This window comes from Camelus ferus, chromosome 7 (assembly GCF_009834535.1).
Source record: "Camelus ferus isolate YT-003-E chromosome 7, BCGSAC_Cfer_1.0, whole genome shotgun sequence".
Lineage (NCBI taxonomy): Eukaryota > Metazoa > Chordata > Mammalia > Artiodactyla > Camelidae > Camelus > Camelus ferus.
In genome coordinates this window covers 60,664,019-60,687,053 of record NC_045702.1, presented here as the reverse complement: position 1 = coordinate 60,687,053, position 23,035 = coordinate 60,664,019, and the positions used below count along the sequence as shown (strand labels likewise).

At 37.6% G+C, this 23,035-nt stretch overlaps 1 protein-coding gene across 1 annotated transcript in view; it reads left to right on the top strand.

Annotated features, from left to right (window-relative positions):
- The first annotated feature begins 361 nt into the window (after positions 1-361).
- PPP1R9A (protein phosphatase 1 regulatory subunit 9A) overlaps positions 362-23,035 on the top strand; it is a 261,195-nt gene continuing 238,521 nt past the window's right edge. Inside the window, 2 exon segments of the mRNA XM_014554033.2 lie at positions 362-527; positions 2,718-4,329. Of these exon segments, the coding sequence (XP_014409519.2) occupies positions 2,938-4,329 (1,392 nt within the window). The 5' untranslated portion in view covers positions 362-527; positions 2,718-2,937.

Below are 23,035 nucleotides of genomic sequence, written 5' to 3'. Positions count from 1 at the left end.
TTGCACTAAGACTCTAACACTTCAGGTATGTTTGATGGGGGGAGGGAGGGAGTACTGAGCATTTATAAAAGGGTGGGGTTAGGAGGGGTCTGAAAAACTCTTTCCTGACAAGAAAGCTAGATTTCCTCACCTCTTTCCTTTTAGCAGTGGGGCCTTACGGTCAAGGCGGGTGTTAGGTGGAGCTCAGTGGCCTAAGCGGAAACCACACTGTATCTGGGCCTAGGTGTTGGCCTTCCAGGCTAGGATGCCCTGGGGTCATGAAGTTAACTGCGGCTTTTGCGCGGTCCCAGCAGCGGGCAGCCCAGGAACCCAGTTCTCGCGGAACAGAGACCCCAGCTTGAAAGGCAGGCCTTGCCCGGGGCCTGAGAGGCCCCTCGCCCACGGCGGAGGGGGTGGGGCGGCCTCGCCTCGGGCCGGTGCTTTTCGCCCTCCGTTGGCCGCCAGAGGCTCCCTCTCTCTCCCTCTTCTGGGATTTTGCTGCCGGGCTCCCTCTCTCTGCGGCCCTAGAGTTAATCCCATCAGCCGAGGTGAGGCACCTGTTACCCCAGGCCTTCCTCACCCCCGCGGCCTCTCCCCAGTGACAGCCCGGCTCCGCGGCCGGCCGACAGCCCGGCGCGGGTGACCGCACGTGGGTAAAACCCCTGCCCGGGCCGGGACCCCCGCCCCGGGCCGGCTGAGTATGCGAGCGCGCCGGGGCCCGGGCCGCCGCCCGCCCGCAATGGCGTTGGGGAGCGCAGCGCGCCTCCCGGGGCCGCCCGCCGCCGGCCGGGCGCGCGTAGGGGCCGCGGCGCGAGTGGAAGCGGCCGCCGCAGCCGCCCTCGGTGCTGTGCCGTGAGGAGCGGGTGGAGGGGCAGCGAGCCGGCCGGCGCCGAGCCGCGGCCACCGTGGGGCGGGGGGCGCCTCAGAGGAGGGGGTGGGAGCCGCGGCCGCCCGACCCTCCCCGCCGGCGGCGGCTCCCTCTCGGGTAAGGGGGAGGCTGTGCGCGGGGCGAGGAGTTGGGGAGGGTGGAGATGAGGAGGAAAAAAATCGGGATGTACAAAGGCTGAGTTGCAGGCTAGGGGTGGGGGTGGGTTGCGGTTGAGGAGCGATAGGTTGAGGAACGGAGGCATTATCTGTGGGATCTATTGTTTCCTGGCACACTGGGAGGAAAAACAAAGGGATTTATTAGCATTTACCCTGTAATTTTTTTTCTTTTCCTTTTTTTAATGTGGTCGGGGAGCGCGGCTCTCCCCGTGCCACACTGGGATCCGCCTGGCAGCCGCCGGGAGCCGCAGCCAATGTGTTAGGACTTCAGGTGCTTCTTGGCACAAAGCTAGACTGCGACCTCCTACCATAGCGCTTGGCGTCACCTGCTCTCCCGGCCCTGCCCCGGGGCCAAGGGACTGCGTCCCGAACCAGGCTGGGGAATCTGCTGCCTCTCAAGTTGGTGTTATTTATGTTTGTCTTTTGTGAGGGCAGGTTTTGAATCCCCCGGCGGCCGCATCGCCCCCGCCCCCGCCCCCGCGGGTTCGAATTGGCGGGGGAGGGAGTGGGGGTGTGTGTGTAGGGGGGAGGGGAGGGTGTGTAAGGCTTAAACAAATGCCAGGGTAAGAAGGAGATTGTCGATGCTTGACAAAAAAAAAAAAAAAAAAAAAACAGGCACCACACTCTAAAGCCTTTCTTGTTTGTCTGCATGGGCCATGCATGCGTGCTGGGCCAGGAGCCGAGTTTGGAGAGGGCTTAAGTGAAAGTGTGCTTCCTCATCGGATGGTGCGTGAGGGTGATAGGGTTCGGCCTAATATTAGAAAACAAAACAAAACGAAAACAAAATGAAAAATCTTTAGAACTACATTGTCTGCTCCTCAGCGGATCTTGAAGTATTTGATTGCTGGCATATTGATGTAATATCCAGCTGTGGGCTAGAGAGGACCAGCAAGCATGCATGGCGTTGTGTTTTGAGCTTGTAGTAAGTTAGAGGCAAGTATAATAAACAAATCAGGGCAATGAAAAGAGGTTTCATGGTCTGTTTACTTTCTGATCGTCACATTCTCATACATTTATTCCCATGATACTCTACATCCCACTCTGGAGTTAATAATATTCACTCTTAGGAGACTTCCAAATATTTGATACGGTTTTGAACTGAGAGTGAAACTTACTGCCATTTAAGAACTTTATTCTGCTTGTTTTGGTCTGAAATTGAAGTAGTGTTGCTTTGGGGATGCGGTAGATGAGAATATTGGACTAGAAAGAGTGAAATAAGCCTCTGTAGGCATGTTTTGAAGTTTGTAAGCATAGGTTCCAAACTTTTAATTGTACTTGTACAGAAAAAATAAGTTCTATCTGATGTGGAGAATCCCAAATGAATTTCATTTTTTCTGGACAGTTTGATGATTTCTTAAAGATCTAGGAACTGCTGGTTTCTTTTAAGATCATTCACAAAACCAACCAAAACTTGGGCTTAAAGTATTGCTTTCAAGCGTACTTAAATGTGTCACTTGTATGTGTGCATGTGTGTGATTTTGGTAAGAGTCTCAAGTTTTCAAGTTTGAAACAATTATTACCAAAGACCAATCAGAGTTATAAGTTTTAAATTCTTGGCTTTGAAATTCCAATTTCAATAAGTAATTTCTTCTGTTTGACCTGTGGCAAAGCCACTTTGAAAAGTGTGTATTAGTTGACTAAACATAAATTCAAATAAGTAAATGAAATCAGAAATTCATTCTTTTCTGTTACAGATGAACCTCTAGTCTTGCTTTGAAAAAGCCATTTTGTGTAACTCTTGACTGAATAATTTCCTAATACACCTGTTGGGAGGATCACTGACACAGTATGCCATTTGAGAGGTACTTTTTCTTGACCACATACTGGTGATTAGAGAAGAGAGGTGTTCTGTTTTTTTGTTTTTGTTTTTTTCCTGATCATTATGAACATTGGCTTTTCACTCCTGAAGTAAAAATGTTGAAAACCGAGTCTTCAGGTGAACGTACCACTCTCAGAAGTGCCTCTCCTCACAGGAACGCATATAGAACTGAGTTCCAGGCACTGAAAAGTACCTTTGACAAACCCAAGTCAGATGGGGAGCAAAAAACAAAAGAAGGTGAGGGCTCCCAGCAGAGCAGGGGGAGGAAATACGGCTCCAATGTCAACAGAATTAAAAATCTATTTATGCAGATGGGTATGGAGCCCAGTGAGAATGCCACAGTCATTGCCAAAACAAGGGGGAAAGGTGGACCTTCATCCCCTCAGAGAAGAATGAAGCCCAAAGAATTTCTGGAAAAAACAGACGGCTCGGTTGTTAAGTTGGAGTCCTCTGTTTCAGAACGAATTAGTAGATTTGACACAATGTACGATGGCCCTTCATATTCTAAGTTCACAGAAACTCGGAAGATGTTTGAGAGAAGCGTGCACGAGTCAGGACAAAACCACCGCTATTCCCCAAAGAGAGAGAAAGCTGGAGGGAGTGAACCTCAGGATGAGTGGGGTGGTTCCAAGTCCAACAGAGGCAGTACTGATTCCTTGGACAGCCTTAGCTCCCGAACAGAGGCTGTCTCCCCAACTGTGAGTCAACTGAGTGCAGTATTTGAGAGCACCGATTCCCCCAGTGCCATCGTTCCTGAGAAGGCTGAAAACGACTACTCAGTGACTGGGCATTATCCCCTGAATTTACCATCTGTTACTGTTACGAATCTTGACACCTTTGGGCACCGTAAGGATTCGAATTCTTGGTCTCCTCCAAGCAAACACAATGATGCTGCAGAGGATGCTCAGAAGAGTCATACAACTCCAGTACCAGAAGTAGCTTCGAAGAGTACCTCTGTGGCTTCCGTGCCTAGTGAAGAGGCACAGCAGAGCAAGGAAGCCGAGGACTCCACATCTAACCAGGAGACTCCTGACAGAATTGACAAAGACACTCCTGAAGAACCCTGTGCTGAAAACAAGGCAGTGCCAGAGCCTGAAATCCCTTCACCACAAAACGAACCTTTAGAAGACGCAGAAGCTAATTTGGTGGGGAGCGAGGCAGTAATGCAACAGAAGAAAGAACTTACAGGTGGTGATTTTACCTCAGCTGATGCTTGTAGATTCAGTTGTGGAAAGGAAGTACCCGGAGATTCAAACAATTTTGAGAGCTCCCATGTTTACATGCACAGTGACTATAATGTATATAGGGTAAGATCCAGGTATAATTCAGACTGGGGAGAGACAGGCACTGAACAGGATGAGCAGGAAGATAGTGATGAAAACAGCTACTATCAACCTGATATGGAATACGCAGAAATCATTGGATTACCAGAAGAAGAAGACATCCCAGCAAATAGGAAAATTAAGTTTAGTAGTGCTCCAATTAAGGTAAGTATGTTTTCTAAGTTTGTTTTCAGAGTTTTTTCTAAGTTTTTAAAAAGTGTTTGGGCCTAACTGTATGCAGAATAGATTTAACAACTATAAAGAATTCAAGGTTGTTGGTATACATCTGTTGTCAGGTGATTTTAAAAGTTTGGAGTTGGAGAGAGAGAGCCATATATTTACTGATGTGCTTTATAGTTGTATATATAAACCAGTGCTGAGTAATATTTAAGTTGAGGAAGCCTGGGGATTGTGAGATACATTCCAATGGATTGGAGTATGAATAACATGAACACTGAAAACCAGGAGTGTTAGTTCAAAGAGGAATTACTCCTTTAACTAGTTTTACCTAAAATTACCCATAAATAATAAAATTATCTGAATCTAAATACTGTAGGATATGAGGTATAATGTACAAAGGGAGAGTTATGATAACCTTGAAGTAATATTCTTTATTTACTTGCTTAAAAATTTGGGTTATCCCTTACTTAAGTATAAGTGAATTGTAAAGAATGTTGGAACTTCTTTTTTTGTACTGCTTCTTGGTAGTGAATGTTTGATTCATGGAAATACATTAGCGGACTTAAATACTTTAATTGGAAAGCTATGAGTCTAAACAGCTTTGAGTTCAGAATTTGTTTTGTATCTTTAAAATGAAATTGTGTGGAAGGAAGTTAAATTGATTTGCCATTCATGGATTTATTTTTACCCCTTAAAAACTGGATAAATGCCAATTGAATTCAGATGCTCTGTTCTAATGACTTCACTTAGTTAACATTTGGAATAGAGGAATAGCACAAAGTACATCCACAGCGGGTGGTGAAACGTTATTAGCTGGTAATGGCAATGGGGCAGGAGGTGTTTGGTTGAGTATCAGAATCTCCTGGAGTGCTTTTTCACAGTGTGCTTGCGCACAGGCTCTGTCCCAAGATTCTGGCATGCCCTCCTAGGGGAATCTGGAGGGTTGTGATGGCAGAATATGTAGTTTGAAACTCCTTTTGAGGGGCTTCTAGCTTACACAGTGTGTGTATATGATAGATTTGGAATTTGATGTGATATCTTCTTAAATTTTCTCCTTAAAATCTAAAGTGACCGTTTCTTGTTATTGCCATCTTATAAAACTTTCAAATAAGGCTGTAAGATAAATAATTTACAGAGCAAATAGAAATAAGACCTTGCTTTAATCATGAAATCCTTCTTTGAGATAAAGCCATAATCTATGAAATTATTTACAGGTGTTAACAAGCAAACTGTCCTTTCGTTAGGGTAAAGGAAAAGCCCTGGGTCAGAACGGGCCATGTCAAGTTAAACTACGTTTAAAGTAACTACTAGAGACGTGAATCTGGTTTCTAAGTAAGCTAGGTTTCTCTGCTGCTGTTTCCCACCCTCCTTTGTTATTCTCCTCCCTACCCCCTAATAGTAGGCACTCTCTTTAGAGGTGCCTTTCTCTCAGGCCTGTCCAGCGAGTTCCTAAATTTCTAAATTTCACCATTCATGTCCCATTTGCAAGTGCTCCCGTTCGTTCGAGCATCATCTTTTTACCCTTAGGAAGAAAGCAATTAGATTAAATTGTTACACATCTAGCAAGGCAGGAATAACTAAAATGAACTCTTCAAGGAGTTTGTTAAAACCAGTGACTGACTCCCTAATGGGGGATAGCAGCTTATGAAAATTTATCAAGTAGAACACTACTCACTCAACCAAATGGGCCATCAGCCTTGTATTTGGGTTCTGTGCTGCACAAAACATAACTGCACAGTAATAGGTTTAATGGATTTTAAAGGATTTATCTTTGAAATGTGGATGTTCATATGTGAACAAATCAGGTTTTGGGGTATGATATTTTGAAATTCAAGTGACTTTTTTCCTACCATTGCTTATAACAATAAACATTTTGCCTCTTAATTTTCACATAGTAGAGTATTTCATATAGCAAAGAAAAATAGATTATATACATTTAAGTTTAACACATTTCATTAAGAACATGGATCAAACATCAAATTTGTGAAAGATAATGCACTGTATTTTAGTGGGCTGTTAGCAGGTACTAGTTGGAGTGAATTAAGTTTGCAAACAGAAGATTCATTCTTAGCCCTTTGTAATGAATAAGACAATTACTCTTTTTTGTTGTTCCCATTGTTTAACTTGTAAGTGGATTCACTTAGAAATTTTGAGAGCTACTTTTCTACTGGTGATGGTGGTAATGATAGTGTTTAGATTATTCTCCAATTAAGATTTTTGTCTCAGAGAGTGGTAATAATTAAGTTCAGTAAGTGTTTATTGAAGGCTTATCATGTGTCTCTTCTCATGCTGTTAGCTGCAGGGGACACAAAAATCTATAAGGTTACCTCTTTCCTGTGTGAGCTTGTCAGTTCTTAAACACATGATATTTAAAACCCATGAAACACAGTGTAAAAACCTGTGCTGAAGTGTCTGATGTCCTACGAGTACTTTACCTATTCTTGGCTGCGCAGAGTGAACAGGATTTGATAGATCATTCGGAAGGGAATACACTCAGCCATTCCTTATATGTGTTTCCTTATTCTTTTTATGAGGATTTATTTATGGAATGAGAAGTTATGATTCCAAACCTAAATCTTTTCCTTTGAAGCTTAAACACGTTCCCTCTTTCAGAAGTAATAGGGAGCATATTCCTTACAGAATTGATCTTTAGACTTTTACTTTTCCTGTTATTCTCATCTTATTCTTCACTAGATTAAATATTCTCAACACTTGTGGTCTGTGTTTTAGATCTTGTTTATGATCTTCATGTGTGTGTTGAAGTCTTCAGTTTCTATTTCAGTTCTTTTATAGATGTTTTAAATAGTTATTTCCCTAAAATGTTAAATATGGACCTAGAAAAACATCAAAATAATAACTGATCTTTCCTGCGCTGCATATTCTTTATATATGATTGTTGGTAACTTTCAGAAATGGTCAGATTGTTTCCTAATAGATTTGGTTAATGTGTTTCATAGTGTCATGGAAAATTAGAATGGAATTAATAATAGAAAATATAAAATCCAACTTCAAGATATGTAATGAGTGCATATTGTGAAGCATGCTAATTTGAGATGGGATTTATGCTTTCAGTCTCAGGAATTTCTCAAAACCAAGGGATCAAATTAAATTTGTCTTAGATAAATCAAAGATAGAAAGGGTGACATTTAAAATTATTTTCTCTATTGAGTCAGTATATTTACTGAGTCCTTACTATGTGTCAGGAACAATGTAAACGTAATAAATACATAAAATGACTGGAGCTGATCAAGTCAGCAGCCCGTGGTGGGTGGGACATGTATAACCCATTAAGGTCACTTTTTAAGTGGTTCTGCTCAACTCTGATCTTGGGTGATCTTTCTGAGATCATCATGGCTACCTTGTTGAGGAAGTCATTACCTTTCTCTGTTTCTGGTACCCTTATGTCCCTTGGATTGGTGTTCTTGAAACACTGCATATCTGAAAAAGGGTATTTTCCTATTTCCCAGCAAGATGAGATTGCAGGGTTAATGTCGAGATACATCATGCTGGAGTGTTTTTTCAAGTTGTGTGGAGCTTTACAGAGCTAGGTTTCAAAGGTGAGCCACCAAGGGCAGCAGTGCTTCTCTAAGCCTTACACGATAGTTGTTGAAAATGGGTCCCTTAGTATTTGCTCCCTCTTTTGGGGCCCTGAGTTGTTGTCTGGGGATACATGAAGCCTTTTATTCAGGATGGCATTCCGAGATCCAAATTTCTGTCTTTGTGCAGCTTTCCCTTTCTAACAGTCCTGCTTCTAAACTTAGATTTGCATATGAATCAGTTGGGGATCTTTTAAAATGCATATTTCTGATTCAGTAGGTGTTTTGTGGGAAATTACCTTGATGTAATGGTTAGCCTCCAAGTACACTGCCAGCTATCCCAGAGGTATGGAATAGACAAGCCCAGCAACCAAATTAAAATGCTTGAATCAAAGGATTTATCAAATCAGCTTAAAACACACAGCCAGAAGCAAGAAGAAAGCCGTGGTGGGGGTGTGGGGTAAGTTAACATACTTAAGGTGCAAACAAGGTTGGAAGGAAGGAGCACACTACCTGAGTCCTGGGTCCGCAATATTCATGTGTCCTGCACCTCTCTCTCTCACACCAGCCTTTCCCATTGATGATGTGATTATGAGGACTAGAGTTGAGATTTTAGCAGGAACTCCACAGACTAATGACGCCTGGGCTAATGATACATAAGTGCCGTGTTGAGGAGAGCAGAGACAAGTATACTTGGTACAGCGGTAGCTTTACCAGTTTGCCTGCCGATCAGCCATGAGTGTTGTTTGCGTTTCTGGGGTAGAGCACCTGTGGGTCCAGAAGAGGATCATACTGGGTGTCCTCAGTGGGTGGCTGATGTGGAGATGACATAGCTGTCAGTCCAGAGATGGCACGATAATGACTTGGGCTTTCTATCCCTTTCTATCTACAAGTAGACTTCTTATTTCATCATATTTTCAATTTTGGAATGTCTTACAGGTTACTCACCTATTTTTTTTTAACATATCTTATGAATTTTTGTCTTGGTTTTAAAAGCTCTCATTATCTTTACTTAGTTAAGTCTCTGAGTATTAGCTTATTTATTTACCATCAATGATTGTCACTTCTTAGAGTTTCATCCAATCGATTTATTTCTTGACCTAACAGATTTTGAGGTTCTCAAATAATACAGCAAACTCACAAAACAGTGAGTCTGGGTGAGATTTTGCATTTCTAACAGCTTTCAAATTGGTGCTGATGCTGCTGGGTAGCAGTCCACTATTTGAAATATGATTTTGAAGAATAGTCTGGCTTCTGAAAGGAGCTGGCCACAAAATGTTGGGGAAGCTCATTTAACAAATTTGCTTTACAGATGGGTCTGCTGTAGCTGGTTGTGTGGAATAATATTCTCTGAAGATGAAACAGGTGACAACTTGTAAAGTGCATGAATTGCTCTGTTTCTGGATTCCAAAATGGATTATGATTCCTAAATTCACAAGGAGCTTGTGTCATTAAAAAGTCATATCCTAGACTTTCTGTGTGGTCTACATTTGTAATTATAAAAGGATGAGAGGAGAAAGCTCTTGGTAGTTTCAGGAATTTCATTTCTCTCCTTCTTTTGGAAGCCTAAATTTAAAAACTTCTCGAGAGAATATAAGAATTGTCATCTTACTTAGCTTGTTTTTATTTGGGTAACTTTGATGTCATAGCATTTAAACTGAACTTCCTTTTAAAATTTGATGTTTTATAAATTACAGTTCATAACCAGATAAATATGTCAAATATTTTAATATACTGTGTAAAATCAAATGTGTGTATAGTAATACCTCTATCTTTTTCACCGAACATTGGTCATTTAGTATTTAAAAGGGATTCCTTTCTATAGCAGACCATTACAGATGTTTGCTGGCACTTATTTGTAGTATAAAGATTTAAAATTTCTTGCTTTTTGTACTATCAACAATATTTTTTCATTCCTCTCTAAATTTTCTTACAAAGGATGCTAGTTGTTGGGGGTAATTGACTTTAAAAACAAGAGGCTGAATTTTGGGGAAAATAACTTTCTATTATGTTATCCATCCACTGTTTACTTTGTTAACCCTATCACATACCCATCAGCAGTAATTTGACTTAAATCTCATCTGCATCATGTAATTTTTCCTAACATATTACTTCTTTACCACTCAAAAGAAAAAAACACTTTAGAATTTCTGTAGAAAAATACAATTAGATATAGGATAAATTCTGTATAAATAAAACAAATATTGTTCTGTTAACCTCTGAATATCATTTCTTGGTTTTTGTGCTGCTGGCTAATTTACTTAGTGTTTTTTCTTAATTTTTTATGCTCTTCCTTTTTGGATCTATTTCATTTTTATTCTTTTGCTTCATTATATTCTACAGTTTTCATTTTGAATAGAAAACTTTTCAAGCAATGCTTCATATTTTTTCTTTCTGGTCACTTTAAAAAATTTCCCCTGGTTCTAATCTCTTCATCTTGGTTTGTGACATAGAAATTTAAAGATGAAAAATACTTAAAGGTAATCTAGTGTAATTTCCCACTCACTGCAGTTAGCCCTTCAATAGCATATTGCTGACAGATGATCATTCAGCTTCTGCTTGAATAATTCCACTTATGGGGAGTTTATTATTTTGAAGGCAAAAGGAAAATTAGAAGGAGGGACATGCTGTATGTGTGTGCATGCATGCAGATGTGTGCACGCCTGTGCACTCACGTATTTGCTTATTTACATTTGTTTTTAATTTGGAATTTTTTATTGAGATAAACTTCAGATAATGTAAAATTCACCATCTACAGTGTACAATTCAGTGGTTTGGAGTATATTCACAATGTTCTGCAATGGACACTATTATCTAATTCTAGAGTATTTCCATCACCCTAGAAAGAAATTGCCTGTTAGCAGTCACTCTCAATTCCCCTTCTTCCCACATCCTTTGACAAACACTAATCTACTTTATGTCTCTATGGATTTGCCTCTTCTGGGCATTTCATATAAATGGGATCAGGGCATGCTTTTTAAAAGGAATGTAGAAGACGTAATGAGTGTGGCTTGAGATACGTAAAAATTAAGATACCATGAGGACAGCAGACTACAGGAAGGTCTAGAGAGCAAGGGAAAAACTTTCGGATGGTGACCTGGTCTCAAGATGACGTGGCAAGACGTGGGGGTAACAAATGCTGCCCACTCGTGAATGTGATTTCATGGAGAGAAATAAGACAGGAAGCTGAGGCAACAGCAGGATCCAGGAAGGGATGAGGATATTTGTTAACGGAGGAAGAATAGTGTGTGCAGCAAAGAGGATGGTCAGAATCACTTTCTTGCTTGGGAGACTACACTTCATGAAATCTGAAATTGCTGTCGATGAAGCTAAGTGATTACTTGAGCAGGTTGTCTTTAGAGGCACAATAGCGCTGATGCTGATTTTCAACTTGGCATTGGTCTTTTCTAACATGAGGAGACCCTTGTCGTTTTCTTAATGATCTGATGCTTATTTCCATCCTTCTGTTCTTATATCATCATTTTCATTATTTTATGTTTGGAGTTGTTCATGGACAAACTTCGCTCTTTAAAAATTCTCCTTCTCCTTCAATATTTCAGTATAGATTTCATATGCCATACTTGCTGTATCTATACTATAACCATCTATGAGATAAGTGATTCGGGGCAGGCACTTTTAAAATTTATTGCACATTGTCCGCTAAAGCATAGTTTATATTTTACAATTAAATATTATTGACTGGTAATGAAAGTGACACCAAGAGTTAGTTAATATTCTGTAAACTTGGACACATCTGCCTCTTCTTTGGTTTTCTTATTTGTAATTGAGGCTATCTTACTTGTAATTTATCAATAATATTCCTTCTCAGCTTTAACCTGTGATTCTCTGATTATCTCTGAAACATTTGTGCAATATCATCATAAATACTTGTGCTATTTATTTCAAAGGGAAAAATTTGAACATTTTTTGTTGAAATATCAAAATGAAGAAATTATATTAAAATGCTCTTGGGAATGTTATTTATGCTGTAGATTATAGTAAAAATTTGAAGATGATTAAAATATTAAATTTAAGGAAGTATATTTTGATAGTGTGGCTTTTCAGATGAAGAGTTTATATTAAATTGCTCTTGAAAATGTTGTTTATGCTATAGATTATAGTAGAAACTTTAAAATGATTAAAATATTAAATACAAGGGAATACATTTTGATAGAGTGGCTTTTTACAGCAACTTGACTTTTGAAAGTATGGCTTGAACTATATATTAAAACATCTTGCTGAGGAACCTAAGAATAAAGAAAGAAATGTTTTGTAATATAGTTGCTGACATATTAATTGCTTCACTCACTTTTGTTCTGGAAATAGCTTCACAGTACAGTTCAGCATGATTGAGATATTGATAATTTTTTGCACATTTCCTAATTTTTTAGCCTAACTTGCTCTCTCTTTCTCATACACCCATCCGTACAAGAAGGACAATGAAATAGGCAGAGTATGAAGATATTTTGAAATTTTATATTTTAGGAGAAGCAAAGTTTTGTTCTCATTTAGTTTATTTCAGAGGGATTTTAAAAAGCATTTGTAAACTATTCATATATTTATGTGTGAAGAAAAGTGGCTTTAAATGAAACGGTTCATTGACATGTTAGTCTCTTTCTCTCCTTATTGAGTCAGATAACAAATGAGTTTTATTCCAGTGAAAGCTAATCTTCCAAATTATTTTCTATGCCGGCTGAAATACATTGGTCTAGGTTGGGACACATAGTGGTTGACAAGGGTCAGAAGGACAAAAAGAGTCATGACCACGGAGGCTCCCTGGGGCGTGACCAGGTGAGGGGCTTCCAGAGTAGGTAGTTGTTGGTGTTTCTCCCTTAATACTCCTGGATTGGCACGGCCCTGAGAAACTGCATGGCTGTGTGCCTTGTGTATGTCACCATCCAGTGAGGCGGACCTTCTCCTTCATTCACTTCAGATGTCTCCTCCAAAAATTGCTTCTTCTCTTCTTTCAAAAAAATACGCAGGATAGAGCTTCATGGAGGATATACTCATAATGGAAAATTTGTCTAATCTTGATACGACGATTTTAAATAGAACTCAGGGTCAGAGATGCCTATTCAGGCTTTTGAAGAGTCTTCCTTCCACTGTAAGGGACCTCAATAGAGGAGAGAGAAAAACAGGTTTATTGGTTGATTTTTAAGATCACTTGTGGATCAGTGCTGTATTGATGGGTTCTTTTACTAAGCACTTGTTTTGGATAATATGGATGTGCAAAGTTGTTTCATAAAGGAATATAAAAATATAAATTCACACTTTTCATTATGAATGAACTAATACAAGTTTTTTTAAAAGAACCTATTCCTACAGATAAAACTACTATGTATAAAGTAAATAAGCAATGAGGATATATTGTACAACATAGAGAAATATAACCATTATTTTACAATAAATTTAAATGGAGTACAATCTACAAAAATATTGAATCACTATTTTGTCCATGTGAAACTAATATAATATTGTAAATGAACTATACTTCAATAAAAGTTAAAAGGAAAGAACCTATTCCGCAGAGGAAGTGCAAAATTTATAACAGGGTGTTTGACTATCATCTTGTGCACTAATACATAAAATGTGATTATTTTTAAAAGTTTATTCTGTAGGTAGAATAATAAAATGTAGTAATTTAAGTTGTGCATCAGTTGTAATATATGAATGCCTGAGCACCAGTTTCCTCTTAGAAAATTTAAGATTGAGCACTAAACATTAAAACATCACACAAACAAGTCTTATGAAAAATAAAAATTGGACCAGAAATGAAAATCTTTTATACAATAGAAAAAGCAGAATACAAGAATGATAATAATATAAATCAGATCTTCATTGACTTTTGATACATGTGTGTAACTAAAGTAACATAAAAAGGGAATTAACCTTATGTATAGTTTTTTTGGTCAACATCTAGAATTAGCTATGATTATTTAGAATAGATTCCTAAAATAAAGTAATTGGCTAAGATATTTTAAAGCTCTTGATACATACACACTGAATTAGTATTCAGAAATATGTTATTAGTTTATAATTGGCACTGCATTTGAATGGTTGTCTCACAGTCCCTGTACTAGCATGTATTATTTGTATGCCTTATAGTTTTCAGTTTGTTAGTTCTCTCATAATTTCTATGTATTATGTTGATTTATTGGTATGGTTGAATGTTTTCATGTGTTCAGGCATTTTTTGGATATGAATTCTGAGTGTTTATTGCTTTTTTTGGTCAATGATTGTCAGTAAGGAGTTACTTGTCTTGGTAGAAAATTGCAAGAACTGACATATTCAATAATAGGGAAATGGTTAAATTCATTATGATATATATGTACACCTATAGTGTAATAAGATAAAGCTTTTATAAATCATGTTTTCTAAAATTTTTAAAGATGAGAAATATTTACTATATACTGTAGGGTTAAAAGACTGGTTAAATATATGCATTTTTTTGTCACAAGTTTGGTTTTTAAAGTATGTGTATTTTGCACCTAGAACAAAAATTGAAAGTGCATATAGCAAAATGTTAACCCTGGTAATTACTGGATGCAGAGAATAAAGGTGATGTTTGTCAAAGTTATTTTTATTTTCTAGATTTACTAAATTTTCTACAGTGAGCATATATTACTTTAATTATATGAAAAAAGAAATGAGGGACACATTTGAAACAATTGGCAATGACAATTCTAAAGTTGACAAAAACATTTTTAAAATACTGCTCAGATTCTAATAATTAATTTTTAATGTAGTTTTCTTTGGAGGTCAGTATGGCACAGAAAAATATTTTGGAGTATAAATTTATGGAATACTAAAAAAGGTGTTGTTTTAAGAAAATGGGTGAACTTTTGACAGTTGAATTTGTTAAGTGCATACTTTTTAATCCTTGATAAAATTGATCCTGTATTTGTGGCTGAGCTTGCAGGTATTATGCGGGGGAAGACTTTCTAATGAATTTTAAATTATGATAATAATACTTTAGCATGGGTATTAGATATTTTCCTTGAGTTGCTGTTATGTGTGTGATATCCTAATGTGTTACTTAAAATGTACTTTTAAAAACTGGGCATGTACTCTGGATTTGAAGTGAAAAATATTTTAATGAGTGGTCTTACTAAAAATAATAAATATTTGTTTAAAGAAAGCCTAACAGTTCTCCCATGTGAGATCATGTCTTTCTTTTGGATCTGTTAAATTACTGAACCTCAATAGGCTCTGTCTTTCAGAAGCTGAGAGTATAGATGTCAAGTTTAGTATCTTGCCTATATGTATAATCCTAGGAAAACACTTGCAAGCACTCAGTTAAAAATGGGATTTTTGCATTGTAGGCCTCCACAGCATCCTTTTGAATATGTTTCCTGTTCTAAAACACCAGTAGCTTCCTGTTGTTCTTCTGAACAAAAGTTTTAGCTGAAAAGAGATTCATTTGATGTATGATTAGAGTATATGGTAATGTATAATATTTTTAGTTAGAGTCAAAAGGTCAGTTCCTCTCATGCATTGGATAGTGCTGCATCTATGAAAAGCTTTGGCAGATAATGCTGGAGTATATAAATGATGAAAAAATATTTTTTTGTTGGGTGGCAGAGTTTTCTGAAATTAGAAGTTTAAAGTGTTGCTTTTGGCTTAATTAGATAATTGATAAATCCTACAGTTTTAAGCAATTTTAGCATTTTATAAGCTCTGGTGAAGTCCTTTAAATTCCCTTACTGTATAATATGTTGCTGCATTATCATTTTTCATTAGATATACTTAAACCTTACTACAATATGCCTAGTGCATTCTATTTGTATTTTATTGAATACTGAGTTTATAATAGTACTACATAGGTGATCATACATAATCATAAGGATTATTTAAAGGAAAAAAGGCAACATTATTATGTACCCAACCAAGTTTGAGATGTGACTTGTGTTTTTCCACTGGGGACTGAGATGCTTGTGGAATTTTTATATTGTCGGTTCCTACTCTGAATAATGAGTGCTGTGAGTAATATGTTTAAGGAACTAGAGAGCTCTCAGGAGATTGCTCCATTTGCAGAAGGAGCAATTACAAGTTTTAGTTTGAAGTTACATGGTTTTGGCACTTATTGTTTTGTGAAATTTTTACCCTTAATCTAGAAAGGAATCATTGACTGAGTAGGGTTGATCCCTCTCACTGGGCGGATGGTGGAAATAAGCTGTAAATACTGATATAAAATACTTCTGAAGATGCCTTTTTTCCATGTCTTATATTTAATGTTTAGGTAATATATTAGGGTTCTCCAGAAAAACAGAACCAATAGGATATGTGTGTGTAGATATGGATATCGAGAGAGAGAGAGAGAGAGAGAGAGAAAGATAGATACCAAGATGTGTTTAAGGAATTGGCTCACATGATTATGGATGCTGGCAAGTCAAGATGTGCGGGGTGGGCTGGCAAGCTGGAGACCCAGGGAAGAACGGATGTTGTAGTTTAAGTCCAAAAGCTGTTGAGCTGGAGACCTAGGAAAGGACTCAGGCTGGAGACTGAGTCAAATTCAGAGGCCATCTGCTGGAGAATTTCTCTTGCTCAGGGGAAGTTAGTCCTTTGTTCTGTTCAGGCCTTTGACTGATTGGATGAGGCCCACCCACATTATGGAGGGTAATATGCTTTACTCAAAGTCCACTGATTTAAATGCTAATCTCATTCAAAAAACCCTTGCAGAAACATCCAGAATAACATTTGGCCAAGAATCTGGGCATTGTGGCCCAGCCAAGTTGACAGATAAAATTAACCATTACACTCAGGTTTTCTTATTTGATTGTAACCTCTGAAGCTGTTTCAGGGAAAAAATCCTGTTTTCCTACATATCTTAGTGGAGTTGTTGTTCTGCCCATGTCATTCTCAGAAAACCAGCTGAAGGGGTTCTCCCTCTTGGGGCAGTATGTTTTAGTAATAGTAATAGTAGTAAGAAAAGATCCCATGGTTTGAAATCAGACCTGGGTTCAGATCCTGCTGACATAAGATCTTCTTAAGAAACTTTGTTTAAACTTTGAAGGCAGGGAATTTGTTTTATGATTGTGTCTCCAGGACTGTCACAATGCCTGGCACATAGTAGGCACATGATCAGTGTTATGGTGTCCCTCTTCTGTGCTCCTTTCCCTATTCACTCTCCCCACATCTGAGGGTCTAAATTGGGATGATGGGCTAATATTTGTACGTGTTTAATGATTGTATGATTTATTTATAGGTAAAATCCTTTAAGTTAGCAGTTATAAATGAAAGCTGAGCGATTCCATTACAGATTGTGAACTTTTCTGATTGTGAACTTTTCCCCTGTTCTGGCTTGCTGAAGCTGTTGTGCTCTCTTTCATTTAGGGAATCTCAGTCTATTGCCCAGTAAGATATTGCAGTTTATAAGTAACCAGAAGCAGTCATTAAAGTATGGTTGCATGAGATATGGCTGTGAGGGTTGAAGAGGGGGAGTAATCATTTTGCTATAACTTTATTTCTGCTTTCAGTGATCGCCCAAGCTTGTAATTAGTTGCAAGATAATATAAAAATTGAGTCTCCATATGAAAGTTGTAATGCTACTTACTTAAAAATTGCAGTAATTTGCCTCAACTTTAGTAAGTTGAATATGTGAATGTATTTGTATTCTTACGTGAAAATTATTGAAAATTTAATTAAAGAAGGCAATTGAATTATTTCTTACAATTTAGTCTCTTCCCCACCTTTTATTTCCTGACTTATTTGTTAAAATGTTTCTTTCATTCTTTTTAGTGATTAGAGAGGAGTTACCTTTTTGGATCACTTCTACCCTCACCCCCTTGATACTGATTTTAGAAATGTCCTTGGGTTTAATTCTAGATCTAAATCATAATTTTACAACTATTTTGGTAGTCAGTTGTCTCATTCTTTGATCAGGCTCTTGCTAAGTATGACTTGTTTATCCAGAGAGCAGTTTTCTATTTTTCTCAGTACTTTTAAGTAGTTAGTAATAAATTGCTTAGGAACAAATAATCCAGTGTCTTCAAATCATATTTTTTTGTCCTTATGTTGCATGCATGTTTTCTTTATGAATTATATTATGTGGAAGATGTCTGACAGTTGTTATTAGGCTAAAATATGAAATGACTTTGCTTGTTCATGTAAATTTGTTTATGTACAAAATGTATATCATTTTCCCCAGGCAGAAATAGCTTTTTATGGCTCTCTAAGGAAGAGAATTATTAAGCTGTTTTCTGTATTTTTCTTTTTAAATAAAGATACAATAACTGTTTTGGGGGGTTCATGTGCATTTCTGGAGATACAAAAATGTGTTCTATAAGCATTACCTTTAAACGTTAGTGATGTTGTTACAAATATCTGATAATATGAAAGTTCATCATGTTGTGTGAATGAATTGAGCAAATATGTCAAATGTAATGTTACTACTGGTGATATTTTTTGTTTTGAGATTAATCTGATGTAACATTCTACTTACATAGTAGATTATATAGTTATAGTTAGTGATAGTATGTTACAATGTGTACATTGTACATTGTAGCATGTAATTACTATACAGGCATTAGTCAAGGTTAGTAAGTCACTTATTATTTAGCTATTTATAAATGTCTGTGCTGCAGCCATTTAGAGAAGCATTGTGTTCTGAATTGATTGATAACAAACATTATTGAATATACTTAATATGTGTTGCGTTTTGGGCTCTGCTGTGTGGATATTAAGATAAGTAAGACAACTTCTTGCTCCTCAATGCATTTATAGTCTTGTGAAGGAGATAGACAAGAAAACATTTATAAAATAATATGAGAAGTGCTGTGATCTAGGTATATACAGAAGACAACCATGTATTTATTGTCCAAAATGTGACTCCTTTCAGAATAAAAAAGGGGTGAATAACAATTACACATATTTGAGAAAATATAGTTTGAATGTGTGTGGTTTTTTTTAAAGAGCATAGACCGTTGCTTAGTCTTCTTTGTATTGTACAATGCCTAGGGTAACCATACAGTTTATTGTCAAAATGACACTTTTAATATTGAAATGAGTGCTGTCAGTACTTATGCTGAGACAACAAGCATAACCTAGGACTGACCCAAGGAAACCAGTACACAAAGTCGCCTGCCTATAACAGGGTGCAGAGGTGCTCCTGGACAAGGATGTCTACCTTCTTTGGGAGGAGGGGAGTCATAAGGGAGAGCTTTTAGAGGAAGTGATAGTTGACACTTTAAAGATGACTAACAATTAATTGGGTAGGGAAGTTGGACATCTTAAGTCCAAGGAAAAGCATGTTTGAGATAACTGCAAATAAATCAGAACAACTGGAGGAACAGTAGGGGTGTGTGTGTGTGTGTGTGTGTGTGTGTGTGTGTGTGTGTGTGTTTGTAGTGTAAGAATGGAGGCAGGTAGTATTTGTATACTAAGGTGTTGGAAATTAAATACAAACAATGGGAAGTTGAAGAACACTGAAGAACTTTAAGGGATAGATGACCTCATCATTTTGCTGTGGTGCCTCTGTCCTATGAGTGGTTATGGAAGGTTGTAGGAAATACATCAATTCTCCATGCTTTCTCTTTCAGTCCCTATGTTCTTTCAGTAAACATTATCTTAGAAGCTTTCAATCAACTTCTGTTTAACCAACTTGTTGGGTTAGCTGATGTTTTCCATTTGCTGGATAAAACGTACTGACTGATGCCCATCTAAATGATTCTGGCTTGAAGACTGTTCTTTAGAGTGCCCTCCTCATCATCCTGCCACATTGAGTTGTAAGCTAACTACGAGTGGTTATGTACATTTCTAAACTCCTGTTTTTTGTCTACTTCTTGTCTGTCTAAATGTGTATTTAACTGAATATTATATAAATTGATGAAATATTAGTGTGAAAAGAAAGGTGTTTTTTAAATAAAAATGTAAATTGAATTCTTTGGAAAGATTTGATAAAGAGATCGCTTAAAAATCTTGCTGTTGAGTCAAGTGAGGATAATATGGGTGAATAAAACTGAAAAAACATCTAAAAAGATTGACCACTCCACCTGTTTTTCAAGTGTCTTTTAAGTTTTTGGTCCACTTTAAGAAGGCCAAACTGGCCATCATAGCTAGTGCATTATGCAGAAAGATAATGTTGATTGTTGCTTGTTAACCTGCAGACCTAAACTCAAAGGAAGGTCCCTGGCCTGATATCCAAAGATCAGTGAATGTATGCAGTTTTAGATGTCTTATGTTAATATAGATCTGATAAAACTTACATCAGTTGTAATGATTTTCCGCTTTATCTGCCTTTTTCAATTAATTGGCAAATTCTTAGTTCAATTTGCTTTGTTTAAGAGGGCATCTTCTTGCAGAGAATGTCTGCTCTAAGCTAGGCACTAAGTTAATCACCTAAATTATGTTAGAACATGTCCTCTCTCAAGGAGCCTGCATTCCAGTGGGAGAGATGAAGGCCAAAATCAAAAGTTACAGTGAGAGAAGCAGTGTGATAGAGGTGTGTGCAGGATACCATGAGTGTAGAGAAAGGGCACCTGGGTTCTGGATACAAGTTAGGGAAGCTCCTAGGAGGAGATGAGGCTCTAGCTAAGTATTAAAGGTTTAGTAAGAGTTTGCAGAGAAAAGGGCAAACATGCAAGGTAACAGGAGGGCACAGAGAAGAAGAAAACTTGCTATCTTTTGTGGATCTTAAAGTAGTTTAATATTATTGGCAAGGGCAGGTCAGGAAGGATTCTCTGTGCTAGGACTTAGCATGCTTTTCTGAAAACTTACCAATCATGGAAAGGAATTTTGAGCATGGAAAGGCATGGTTGAATTTGTATATTAGGAAGACCACTCTGATGGAGGGTGGAAGATGGATTAAAGAAGGAGATGTGGAGATGGAGGGGGCAGAGTGGGTATGCAGAAATTCATGTGAACAGGGATAAGACTGTAAGGGTGGAGGTTAAAACAGGCAGAGGGCAATCTGGGGCAAGGTGAATTAGACAGAAGATACCAAGAGAGAAGACAATGAAAGATACAGTTGTTTTTTTTTTAAAGAAAATTTAATTTTAAATATAAAAATCATATTCTACTGTTATTCATGTGTGTGTTTCTCCTTCCGTCCCCAGAAATGACCTCCCTAGTGCTTGGTTTATACTCCCTAGTACTCAGCAAATGAGAGGTAGTGAAGGATTAGCTGTATATAAAGAGCAAATTCTGTTCAATACAATAGCTGCAAAATAGGATGGATGAGCTAGTGGAGTCCTTTGAGCAAAGGCTGTGGATATGAGTTTTTTTTTTTTAACATTTTTTATTGATTTATAATCATTTTACAATGTTGTGTGTGGATATGAGTATTGGATCCATGGGGTGTGTCATTGGGGTACTGTGAAGAGAGATGAGAATAAGGGGTAAGACCTATTGAGAGTGTTGGGAGGCAGCATGAGGAGGCAGGTCCACATTTTTGAGGAACAGAGTTAGAGAAATTGTGCTTTGGAGAAGTCTCAAAAGAGAAGATTAGGAAGATTTTAAGAACTATAAAGGTTTATCAGCCTTCCTGGTCAGTTGGCAGGTAAAGTATGGAACTCTGAGTATTTCCAAGGAAAGCTGGTGGTATTTATGGATTGAGACTCGGTGAAGAGCTCTTCAAATCAGAGAAAGTAAAAGAGGTACAGAGATGTAAAGATATTGACTAATACTTATTTCTGATAGAGTAGGTGTTATTGTACCATTTAAAATATGTAAGTCAGGGCTATGTATTAGGTTGGTGGCTGATTTGGAATCAGATTTCAGGGCCTAAAGGAACTGTGCTTAGCTGTCAGAATCTTGCAGGTTAAGCCTAGATTGTTAATTTATCCATTCAAATAGTCAGGTATGCAGGTTGCTATTACCTTGTGTAGAATTACTTTGCATGGTCAGCTGAAAGTTTTTATTTTTTTCCTTTCCAGATTTTCCTAGCTGTTGTGTTTTGTCATATGATATATTGGACCTGCAATGATCCCAAAGACTCCAGAGTAGTGTATATGAATATTATTCTAAATCAGCAGTAGACCAAAATAGTATTTCTTTCAGTCTTCATTTCATTGCAAAACTGAGTGCTCATCAGTATGTTGTTGTGTTTTTCTTTTCTGAAGGCATATGAGCTTTAGATGGTATTCCGGTAACTCCTAATTTATGACCCAATTGATTTCAAGCAGTAACCTTTTGACAGATCATTTGTAAATTAAAATCCTTTTCCTATTGGCCCAATGTCATACCTTGGGATTTTGTTCCTGGAAACAGATGTCACCTTATAAAAATACTAAAATTAGTTATGAAACTGAATAAAGAGAACATACAATGTAAGTTTATGCAAATACTAGGTATATTAACTAACACAATAATTATATAAATGTTCCTTTTAAGGGATTTTTCTGCATGAATTAGACTCTCTGTGGATTCTTAAAATAACACTTCTACATATGAATATGTGTCTCTCAGAGTATTTGGATGGGAGTGGCTGTTTCCATGACTGTTTCTTCTTCAGGGAATTTTTATTGCTAAATGTATGCTAACCTGGCTCTTGAAATTTACTTCATTTGAAGTAGGTGTTAGGTTGGGCATAGGCAGTTTTAAGGGCAAGTTTAGTTTTCTTTGCTGTTGTATAAAATAAGCTGGTAAATGCTTGTGCTTGAGCCTTTCTATCCCAGAAATGGCTGGAGAGAGATCTGCTTAGTGTTGCCCTTCTTTAGAAAGAAAGGATTATGATTATTTTTATGTTTAAACAAAGCAGTATTTACCAGCTGAAAGTTGCTTTGGGTTTTGTATTGTTACATTTTGCTTTATGATTTTGTAGGTTGAGTCAGCAAGATTGAATTGGTACCAGCTCCATACTTGAATTCTCTGAAATGAAGATACTAGACTAGATCTTAGTCTAGAAGTCCCTTGCAACTGTAAAATTTCAGGCCTTTATTATATAATTCTTAATTTGCTATGCAAATAGTCAGACCCCTTGCTTTTGTGAATGTCTTTTTGTGGTGTGACTTTAACATTTGCTGAATTTATTAGACCTGAGACAAAGTTTTATAGAGCTAATTCTAGAGGTTAAATTTAGTCCTGTGTTAAGATTGAGAGAATATGTATTCATAGAATTTGACCTTGAAATTATAGGTAGGAGTGTTTGAGAAGATGGGAAAGCAGGATGGTGGGACTCATGACAGTTCATGAATTACATTAACCACCTACTCTACCAA